At 51.6% G+C, this 11510-nt stretch overlaps 1 protein-coding gene across 1 annotated transcript; it reads left to right on the forward strand.

The window, feature by feature from the left end:
* Positions 1-2131: 2131 nt before the first annotated feature.
* On the forward strand, positions 2132-5637 carry WNT8A (Wnt family member 8A). Its single transcript, XM_074838700.1, has 6 exons — positions 2132-2202; positions 2294-2327; positions 2541-2679; positions 3643-3768; positions 3892-4034; positions 5071-5637. Exons 1-6 carry the CDS (start codon positions 2132-2134, stop codon positions 5635-5637), a joined length of 1080 nt encoding a protein of 359 aa, XP_074694801.1.
* The last annotated feature ends 5873 nt before the right edge of the window (positions 5638-11510 follow it).

The raw sequence follows: 11510 nt of genomic DNA on the forward strand, positions 1-11510 counted from the left end.
TATGCCCCCAGGGACAGCCAGACACAAACCCCCAAATTACCTGTGTGCATATAGAAAATGCACGGCAGATTTCCAAACCGTATGCAAGGGCTTTAATCAATGAACTTCACTGATACATGGGAAACACTTTATTCCCAGTAATTGTCCTTTGACAGCTCTAACAAGTAGGATCTGTTCGGGATGGTAATGATTAAAATGCTGACTCACAGAGGGTTTTGCCATGTTGGCGGGACTACACCAGCTTTGTGCTCACTTGGAAGGTATTTTGCATCCTTGCTTTTCAACCAATCTGCAATTTTAATCCTCTGGCTGCAAACAGTTTTTTGCGGCTTTGCCCAACTGACTCCAGGTTTCGCTTCTGCAGGGTCTGGAGGGAGAGGGCTCTCCTCTCGCTCACTAACGTGCTGACAGAGAGCAGGTCAGGGAGAATCCCCGTGCTTTCTGCAGCCAGAGGTGCTCATATGCCTACTCCTCTCCCTCCTTCCCAGGAGCAACAGCCCCCCAGCCGCCCCGGACCTGAGCCGATAGACCTGAGCATCAGACACCCGGTGCTGCAGCACGTACAACCACAGGGCAGGTTGCTGCCTTTGCAACGCTTTCACACGTTTCGTGGCAAGACAGCAAAGTCCTTCACAAATGTGTTTAAGGTGCAACTCCTGCCTGGCCATAGCGCCGCTGGCTGCAGCTGCTCGCCCAGGGGGGCAAAGATAGGGTTTATCCCTGTGTGGCCCCTTTTGCTGGTGGCACAGCCCCCTCGGTGCCATGTGCAGTGCAGCCCTGTTCCCTTGAACCTCACATTTGCAGCCCCTTCAGGAGTCCCCTTGCAGTAACACCAGGAGAGGGGTGTACCCTGGGGTCAGCCAGGGAGCTGAGCGGAGGAGGAGGGAGGCAGCGCTGCCCTGCCGTCGAGCCAGATGCTGCACCCGCGTGCTGGGAGGCTGCTTGGCACTGCTGACACGGCACAGCACAGCGCTGCTTTCAGGCTAAGCACCCACACTGCCCACTCAGCAGGCAGGATCCCTGCCCAGGGTGAGCCAGCCCCCAGTTGGGACCGTTCAGCCACAAGAAAACAGACCAAGAAGTTTCCACAGACACCATCGCGCTGTTGCTCTGTCCACAGCATTACAGCCCTTAATGACATTGGCCATAACTATTAAGAGGCTTTTTTGGGTTTCCTCTGATAAGGATTTTCCTTTCCTGAGCACAGCCGATGGCTCGGCAGTGGCGGAGGCCCCTCGCTCTGCTCGGGGGGTGCGGGCAGTGCTCCTGCCTGCAGAGCCAGCGAGCAGCCGTGCTTCTGCTGCGGCAGCCTTCACCGTAGGGAAATTACTAACCCCAGAAAACTGTTCCCCTAATTACAGCGTTGGAGCATGGAGCAAACCACATAAATGATTCACACAGTGTTCCCAAGCTGCAGCCGCGTAAATTAGAGAGATTTCCAAACACTCCCGAGTCGTGCACGCTGTTATCAGGATGGAAATGCAGAAAGTTTCATCATAAAGAGGCAAGGAGGGTAAAAAGCCCCGCCGTTAAATGCATCTCTTCAAATCAAGAAGGCCTGGGAGGTCTATCCCCTATAGATCTTTACAGAACGGTTGTTAAAACCCCTCAGGGAGTTCTCGTAGGAGGGAGCAGGCAGATAGCAGGGGAACTATAGAAATGCATCAGCTTGTTATTTCAGAGGGACGCAGGGACTGAGCCTCTGCTGGCAAGCAGAGGATGAAAAGGAGAAAGCAAGCGGACTCGAGGCCAAGAGAAAGGGATGGCTGGTGGTGGGGAAGAGAGTTAAAAGTTTCCCATTGTTAGGGAAGTTTGCTCTCCTTCAGACCATCCCGCTCCCAGGGACACCGCGCCGCCTTTTGAAGTGCAACCTTAGGCGGTTCCTTGTCACCCATTGGAGCAGGAGCTTTTTTACCACATTAAGTCATTGGGTAGCAAATGAATGGGGGGTTTTGACTATTCACAACTTCACCTTATAAATATCAGGGTTGTAGGTTCCTGCAGCTTTCCTCCATCCTGATAGCTCACCTTGGGAAGGAGCGGAGGGAGGTGGCCCTGCTCGCTCGGGGACCTGTGGTGCAGAGAGCTCCGGATCAGCGAAAGGGATCCAACCCTGCTCCTTGTGACAGCCATGAAGAGAAGCACCTTCCTCATCCTCTCCATCGCAGGGGTCTACGGTGCCGTTCTTCACGCAGCAGCATGGTAGGGTCCAACTCAGCGGAAAGGATATTTTTCAGCAATGCTCTTCAGCCTGTGGTAAACTGTGCGATTCATTTTCTTTTCTTTGTTTCAGGTCTGTGAATAACTTTCTGATGACAGGACCTAAGGTAATTAACATACAGTCTATCAGGAATTTAAATAGAGCAATTTTGTTTTGCAAACGGGAAATAAGACTTTTCCAAGGAACCCAATTTCCCAGAGCATATTGGCTCCAAATCCTGCAGAGTAACAAGGGAAAGGACTCGCAAACCATTTATGTCTGTTTTCATTGATCAATGGTAAAGCGCGGTGGGTTTTAACCCCGCTGTTTCCCGTGCCAGGCTTACCTGACATACTCGAGCAGCGTGGCGGCCGGGGCACACAGCGGGATGGAGGAGTGCAAGTTCCAGTTCGGGTGGGAGCGCTGGAACTGCCCCGAGAGCGCCCTGCAGCTCTCCACCCACAACCGGCTCCGCAGCGGTGAGTGCGCCTTTACCTGCCAGCACCAGCATCCTCCTCCCGGGATGCCTTCGGGTACGAGCTGGGATGCGCTCTGGAAAGAGCTGGTGCTGCTAATGAAACCAACCTTTCGGGCTTTGGTATCCCAAAAATCAGGGTTGTTTTTCTCTATCTGTATTAATTAATGTAAAAAATAGCACTAACATTTTTTTTAGGAATGCCGGGCTCTCTCTGGGTCTCTATCCATGCTAGGCTAGAGCTCGGTCCTTCCCACAGCGCTGCTCCGTGGGCTCGGTCCTGCCACATTCTGTGCAGCATCCCAGGGAGCGCAGTGCGAGAGGCACCCGAGCTTGCAATGGGGAAAAGAAGTGCAGGAGAGAGGAAGGGAGAAACCAGAGACATGCACAGAGAAACTGTCTTCATAAAGTTGTGGATATATTTCAATACTTTCTACTTCAACAAGCAGAAATCTTTTTTCTCAGAGCAGCATCTCTGGTTGAATCTGTTAGGAAAGCCAAAGAAGAAACTAAATTAGAAGTGTGAGTGCAGACAACTGTTAGCACAGGTTCAACCACCGACTAAAACAAGATCAATGACAATTTTCCCCAGCAGGCAAGATCAAAGCAGGAACATACCCCCAAGCAGGAAAGGACAGAGACGAACTGAGTGCTGGGTGAAGGGAGTGACAACTAACCTTGGCCAGAGCAGGACTGAGGCATTGCCTTCAGAGCCTACTCTTGCCAAGAACCACCATCCCGTGTGTGGACACCTGCATAATATTATGCCAAATTGCTGAAATCCTTGATGCTGAAGCCTGAAAAGACTCCGGTCATGAGCACCTAATTTCTGTAGCACTTTACCTTTAGCACAAACTGTTGGGGTTTTTTTCCTTCTTGCACCTTTGCAGCACATAAGAGCTTCATTCCCAGTAAACCAGGACTGATGTCTATGTTTGCATGTGACAGCTTCTCCCCTCTCCCCCAGCTACCCGGGAAACATCCTTTGTACACGCCATCAGCTCGGCCGGTGTCATGTACACCCTCACCAGGAACTGCAGCATGGGTGACTTCGAGAGCTGCGGCTGCGACGACTCCAGGAACGGCCGCGTCGGTGAGCTGCTGTCTCAAGACGGGCTGACATCACCTCTCCGTCCCCGCATGCAACCCCCGGGATTTCAGGGCAGAATTTGGCCCAAGGGGGCGGTTCTGCACTTAGCGTGTGTCTGTCTTGCAGGTGGCCGAGGCTGGGTCTGGGGAGGATGCAGCGACAACGTGGATTTTGGGGAGAGGATTTCCAAGCTCTTTGTGGATGCTTTGGAAACAGGACACGATACCCGTGCGCTGATTAACCTGCACAACAATGAAGTCGGGAGACTTGTGAGTCAAATATATTATAATGATAATAATGTTTATATTGAAAACAAAATCCGAGAGTCTGGTAGGCTGTTCAGGTCCCCGTCTCCAGCTCTCTGTGACAATCTAGGCCCTGTAGTGTTGCATGGGGAAAAAAAATACACCCAGAATCTGTCCCTAAACCTGAACTCAAGGAACTGTAGAGTTGTTCAACAGTAAGAGTTGTTCCCACTCCCAGCTGCTGCAGCTGTGTGTAATGCATTAAACGTAACTACTAGCACGCACCACTCATTCAGAAATGCACAGGTTTTATACTCACCTTGTGCTTCTCTGGTCTGTAAAACAAAGCAAGAACCACCTTATTTTCTTGCAATATGCATTTCCAAGCTATTTGGCTGGGGAAACCAGGTGTGAGCCAGCCCCACTTGCAAGCTGGCTGCCAGACTCACCCCCCACTCCCTGCCTGGGCCAGCAGAGGCTCTCAGCATCTTGCCAAACCTCCTTGTCTGTAAAAACAAGGATGGCAACACTTAACATACCTATCTCATAGGGTGTGTCGAGGCTTAATCTCACATAGATACCAGTGATTGGGACCTTATAAATACCAGAGAGAGATAGGTAGATAATATCTGTGAAGTGCTTGGCCTGGAGGAGATGCAGAGAGGCTGGGTATGATTATTCCGAAGCAGTTTCACACATTTTGAATGAAACCTCTGAGAGGGATGATGCGTGGATGCTGCAATGAGCGAGGTGAGCTGCGTGAGAAGGGCATGACCCAACAAAGGCACTTTTTTCCTGGCCTGGAGAAACAGCACCTGCAAGGAGACAGTAGTTTGTGCCCACTCGTTATCTCTGTTCTTTAAATTAGTGAAGAAGGACAGATGTTTTCCAGGAACTGAAATAAGAGCATTAGCTTGTGGCTTGGAAGGACCTGAAGTCATGCCAAGCACGAGCCACTTTTGACCCACTGCCCCCTGAATTAGAAGTGCCATAGAGCCTGATTTTGAGATTTAAATTATGATGCTCTGCTGCTCCTAATTTCTCCACCTTTTCCACTAAGGCTGTGAAAGCCACGATGAAACGAGCCTGCAAGTGCCATGGGGTGTCAGGCAGCTGCAGCATCCAGACCTGCTGGCTCCAGCTAGCTGAGTTCCGTGAGATTGGGAACTACCTGAAGATAAAATACGACCAAGCCCACAAACTGGAGATGGACAAGAGGCGGATGAGAGCCGGCAACAGTGCTGACAGCCGCGGGGCCACGGCGGAGACCTTCCACCACGTCCACGCCACAGAGCTCGTCTTCCTGGAGGACTCTCCCGACTACTGCACGAGGAACGCCAGCCTGGGCCACCACGGCACCGAGGGCCGCGAGTGCCTGCAGACTGGCAAGAACCTCTCGCAGTGGGAGAAGAGGAGCTGCCGGCGGCTGTGCACCGAGTGCGGTCTCCGGGTAGAGGAGAGGAGGACGGAGGTGGTGGCCAGCTGCAACTGCAAGTTCCACTGGTGCTGCACGGTGCGGTGCGAGCAGTGCCGGCAGCTGGTGGCCAAGCACTTCTGCGCCCGCCGCGACACCGCCGCCGCCGCCCCCAACCACATCAAGCGGAGGAACAAGGGCCATAAGAGATAGAGGACAGCCGTGGTGCCCGAGGAGGACGCTTTGGTGTCCCCACGCTCGGCAGCTGCCAGTGGAGCTGGGTGGGAAGGAGCGTCCCCAGGGTCCGGAGGGCTGAGCGGGCACCACACGAGGCGATGGGGCCTCCTGCGGATGGATGCTGTGAGATGAGGAAGCACAAGGCGCAGGCACTGAGGGACCACGGTCCTTCTTGCTTCCATGGTTTATCCTCCAACATTTACCAGTAGCTTCTTTCTTGTTGGGAGCCACTTTATCTGTGTATCGGACAGAGGGAAGAATTTCACTTTTTAGGTGGGCTCAACCCCTTGTGTCACCACCAGCAGTGGGGCTCCAGCCCCACGACAAGTGAGGTGGGGACAGACACTGTGGCCAAAAGCGGGTCCTGCTGGGGGGCTCCATCCCAGCAGCCCCAGGGACCACAGCTGGGGCCGTTCATGCACAGTGGCTGCTCGGCAGCATTTCTAGTGGAAAACTTATGCACTTTCTGATGGGAGAGGAGGTTTTGCAGTGTCGTGGTGTGTATTACAAAGACTGCAGCCTTTTGAGGGCTTTGATAAGTTTACGGCCAGTGTTTACAGATTTCATTTTATTTTTTCCCCCCTCCTTTTTAAATTTTGTATTTTGGTACCAGAACCCCTGCCCCCAATAGACAGTAACTTCATGTACTTGTACTGGATGAAAGCAAGCAGTTTATAATTCCTATGCTTTTTTCATTTTTAATTAGCAGGTAAGAATTCAGAATTCTTTATGCCTAATGTTGTTATTAATAAGTTGTATTATTGCTTAGCACAACCTGTTCTCTCCATATATTTTGAAGGTATCCCTAAAGAATTAGATTTTGGACTGTATTTTACAATAAACACCACAATGAAAAGGATTGGCTTTTTCCTTTCTGGCTTCCTAGCAGTACGACTTAGGTGCAAAATCGTCCCTTTCTGTGTAAAACTCAGCACTTCCAAGATTTCTCATCATTAATCCAAAAGCCAGCGAGAAGTTTTTTTCCTAGACCTCAATAAAAGTTGGCTCCAGCCTTCAGTCCCCAGAGGGTTTGCTTTAATACCTATCACTGTAATATCTAACCTTTTTCAAGTGCTGAGTATGCAGGCACTGCCTGGCTAAAGGTGATTTTGAAGCTCCCAGTGCCTCTTTAATTTGCCTAGGCCCAACATCCCCCAGACAATGCGAGGCTGCCCAGCTTTGATGTGGAAAGCATCGGCACTCACTGCAAAATTCTTGGAGGCACAAGAGAAGCCCTTTGAACTAGGGGCAGGAGAGAAAACTTGGGGACAGTTGTGAATGTGTCTGCTGGTTCCCTGCTGCTCCTGGTGCAAACAGCCCCACACCACGGCAGGGAGGGCAGGAGGGAACAGGAGCAGGAGGGGTCCTGCTCTTTTCCTGGCCTCCCCAGGGCTGTACTTCAGCCCAGATTCTGCTCTGGAGGGAGCCAGGGCTGTGCCACCACCCGCACCCATGATATGGGAGCAAAGGATGCTCTACCAGGTTTGCTTTCCAGCCAGGGGAGGAGGAGGAGAGACAAGTCAAAAAAAAAAAAAAACCACCACCCTACAGCTCTGCCAGCATATTGCGCCCACATTACAAATGCTTTGATGCTATTTTATCTGGGTATCCCTATGGCTCCCAGTGCAAACACAGCCTTGACACACGCTCAAGCCAAATCGGGAAGCTCAAGGTGTAAAACACAAAAGCTGGGAAGCACAACTGAGTTCCAAGCATTTATTTTTGCAAAGAGTGGTTTCATTAAAGCTGGAAGGGCTACGCCAGCAGGCCATCAGTTTGGGAGGCTTTCTTGCTGCCTTGGGAGCAGATATTTCTAAAATTTCCATAACTAACACGCCAAAGCAAAAAACCCCAAGATTTTTGCACAGTGTTGCCACAACAGCATTTGCAACCCACCAAAATTTAGGCCAAACTGGAAATGATAAAAACAGACAAACAAAACCCCCTTCCTGCATCTTGTGCACGGGCTGGCTTGTCTGCACAAAAAAACAGGCTTTACTTTTGTATTATCCACTGTGGTTGCCTGACCTGCTGCTGTCCCAGGCCAGTGCTCAGCAGCACCAGCCCCATGCCTGGGCAGCCCTGGGAGCTGCGGAGCACAGGGTGCTGCCAAAATCCCATGGAGCCGTAAAATGAGGTTACACAGAGCACAGGACAGTCATTGCTGATGAGCACTCAGAGTATTTCACTAGGGTAACTCCCAAGCACACATAAAAACCAGTTTGCTGTATACCAGTAGCAGGGTTAATAAACTGCACAGGTAGATACCAGGAGCTGAGGACTCCCTGTGAGCAGGCATGGTCAGGACATGCTGTGTATCATTTTACATGTCTCTCCACAGCATCTTTTCAAACTAACGATACTGCAGAAAATAAGAAGTGACAGGTTTGCAGGTGCCCATAGCACCAGACCAGATCTCTGCCTCCCCCCATCCTGGGGAATTGGGGCTGCAGAGAGGAGCAGAGATACTGGGGCTGAACCCTCCCATTCCCACAGACACACAGCCAGGGGCTTGCCGAGCCAGCGCTCGTATCCACTCCATTGCATTTAAATGCTGGAGATGAACTGTTCTTCCTTGAATTTGTCTAATTGCTTTTTTTCAATCCATTTACATTTTTGGCACCCAGACTACCTAAGGCAACAAGCGTATCCCATGCAAAAGCCAGAGACCAAATGCAAATTGAAGCAAACTCAGGACAAAGTTATGTACCATCCCATGATACAAATTGCCATTCTCTTCTTGTAGCTTGCAGAGATAATACCAAGTCTGAACAAATACAAAAAACAACTCTATAGCTTCAAGCTGCACCTTGCCAGAGATATTACAGTCCTGGAAAAGCTGAAGCTCTCTCATCCTCCCCCTTGTTGCTTGGATACCACAGTCATCAATTCTCACTACATTCACTACAAACAATAGAAATTCAGGATCATCTTAATCCATCACAGCACTGTCAGGGAGCCCCTACACCCCTGCCCACTGGTACTCTGTTCCTGTAATAACATACACAGAAATGCCACGTGCACAGAGTGGCACAGGGTAACAAACTCTGAGACTGCCTGCAGGACACGATCCATCAGGCTGGTTTCATCATTCCAGTAGTGATTTTACCTGGGCAGCAAACTCCCACGTAGCAGTTTTCAAAATAAATAGCACCACACATAGTAGAGCAAAGTCCCATCACCTGCTCATTTGTAAAGGCTCATTCTCTAACCACAGCCAAAGAGCATTTGAAGGGACTGATGATGTCTTCACACCTGAATGTTTTTACCCATGATTGCCCAAAGTCAACTCCAATTTGGGACATTGATCCTGACCACCTGTAACTCACTGCATGCTTGGAGGAATGGATGGACAGGCCCTATAAAACCTCGAGGAGAAACCTGAATGCTGTTCCACAGTAATAGCAAATAGAAAAAGTGAAAATCTTAATCTGGGCCAGGTGCTGTATGAACTCAAACCAAAATCCTGCCACCTGCCCCCAAAGAGCTGTGGGCACTGCTTCTGCCTGTCGAGGCCAAAGGCTCCTCACAGCACTGGGGCACTGGAAGGGGTGTTGGGGGTGCCCTGGAGCAGGCACACCCTACCAGGCACCCCAAAGGGACACTTTGGGCAGGGTTGTGGAGCTGCTTGGACACTCCTGGAGCAGCACCTTCACGTTTGAACTGGCTTTGCCAAAGCTGCTGTTTGCAGGGCACTGCCATGGCCAGAGTAACCTGTGTGATAAGAAACCTGCGAGACAGCAGTCGAATTGGCCTGAAATCACCATTGCCTTTGTGGAGGTTTACCACCACTGTCCCAGCAGCATATTTGTGCCTTTATTGTGGGAAAGGACATGTTTCTATTTCATTTTTAATGAGAAAGAGAAACACAGTCTAAATGAAGAAATAATACAGTCCAGCTCTAGCGTTACCACAGACCAGGGCAGGTTTATGTCAGAGGTCCCTGCTCAGCTAATGGTGTTTCAGAAAACCAGTGTTGGGATATTTGTAACATAATAATAGCCCAGGTTAAGCAAGCAAGCTTTCCCAGCCCTTCCCACCCAACCAGGATCATCACTGCCACCGTTTCACCTGTCGCCTCTTGGCTAGACTGTGCTGCCGTCCAGACACCCATCCCAGCACCCTCATCGGGAGCAGTAGCCACCAGCTTTTCTTCTTGTTTCCTCTTCCCAGAGATAACGTGGCCAGCAGGGACAGGGAAGGGATCTTACCCCTGTGCTCGGCACTGGTGAGGCCGCACCTCGATGAGTGGGTTCAGTTTTGGGCCCCTCACTCCAAAAAGGCCATTGAATGACTTGAGTGTGTCCAGAGAAGGGCAACGGAGCTGGTGCAGGGTCTGGAGCACAGGTCTGATGGGGAGCGGTGAAGGGAACTGGGGGGGTTTCATCTGGAGAAGAGGAGGCTGAGAGGAGACCTCATCACCCTCTCCCTGAAAGGAGGGTGCAGAGAACTGGGGATGAGTCTCTTGAACCAAGGAACAAGCACCAGGACAAGAGGGAATGGCCTCAAGCTGCGCCAGGGCAGGGTCAGACTGGCTCTTAGGAAGGATTTCTTTGCAGAAGGGGCTGTTGGGCATTGGAATGGGCTGCCCAGGGCAGGGGGGGAGTCCCCATCCCTGGAGGGGTTGAAGAGTCAAGTTGACCCAGCGCTGAGGGACCTGGTGGAGTTGGGAACGGTCGGTGTGAGGTGAATGGTTGGACTGGAGGAGCTACAAGGGTTTTTCCAACCGAGATGATTCTGTGATTCTGTAAGTGGAAATGCCCCCGCAGCCTGATTCCCCTTCAGGCAGCACCACGGGCACGACTCCACGCCCGGTGCTGGTCAGGGTCGCCTCCATCGCTGCGTGGACGAAAGGTGAAGTTCAGGCGTGGGCCATGCCAGGCTGCTATTGACAGGGAGGGCCTGGAGGTCCTCAGGGCAGCCCCAGCACACCGAGGCAGGATGGTGTTTGCGTTTGTCTGGGCCGCAGCAGCACAGACCCACAGACCCAACAGGTTGGGGATATCCCCCACCACAGGAATTGGATCCATGCGGCTGCTTTGGGTCCCTCTCCCAGAAGAGAGCGCAGGGACGGCTCCGATGGAGCACTCACACTGTCATCATTGGCCGTGGGCCTCACCAGCCTCTCCCCACCAGCTGCAGGGCCGTTGGTGCTCAGAGGCTGAGATACCACGGCGAGCAACACCTGCCCCCATCCCCCTCCCCTTGACAGGTCCTGTCACTGTACAGCGACCATCAGCAAGCTGAGAATTGAGTTTATTTCATTCACAAAGCGCAGGCTTGGCAGATGGTCTTTGCAAAGCAGTTTGGAGATGGCCAGATTTTGGCCCAGAGCTGCTCCTTCCCGCCCCGCTCCCACCCCAGCTGAGGGCTGCTCTCTCCCTCGATGCCCCACAGCAGCCCCCACCGCAGGGGCAGGGCTGTATCCCTCCCTCAGCCCTCCTTTACCCCTGCCTGCTGTGCCTCAGCTGTTAAACTCCTTGTCTGGTGGATTACCTTTAATTTACGCTGCCAGTGCCCTTTCATGGATTATAATTCTGTATGAGATGTTCGTGCTGTATCCTCCCCCCATATTAAAGTGTCAGGAGTATATCCCCAGGCCATCCATCTTCAACACTTCCGCATGGGCTTGGCAATTCTCTGACATGAATATTATGGCTCTCAATGCAGAGTCTCCATCACTCAAGCTGACAAGTGTTAGAATCTCTTCTCTTGAACAGGGTAAGTGACCTTTTCATATGCAGCGTAGATTCCCGGTCACACTGCATCTGGTGCAGTGAACCCAGGGAGTGCCAGCAATTCCCTAAAGTCTTAAAAAACAAGTCACAGGTCCTTTTCGACTTGCAAAA

Source organism: Strix aluco, chromosome 13 (assembly GCF_031877795.1).
Source record: "Strix aluco isolate bStrAlu1 chromosome 13, bStrAlu1.hap1, whole genome shotgun sequence".
Taxonomy (NCBI): Eukaryota; Metazoa; Chordata; class Aves; order Strigiformes; family Strigidae; genus Strix; species Strix aluco.

Coding starts and splice junctions, on each gene's coding strand:
- WNT8A (XM_074838700.1), top strand. CDS start 2,132: ATGAAGAGAAGCACCTTCCTCATCCTCTCCATCGCAGGGGTCTACGGT. Junction 2,203..2,293: donor GTTCTTCACGCAGCAGCATG/GTAGGGTCCAAC, acceptor TCTTTGTTTCAG/GTCTGTGAATAACTTTCTGA. Junction 3,769..3,891: donor CTCCAGGAACGGCCGCGTCG/GTGAGCTGCTGT, acceptor TCTGTCTTGCAG/GTGGCCGAGGCTGGGTCTGG.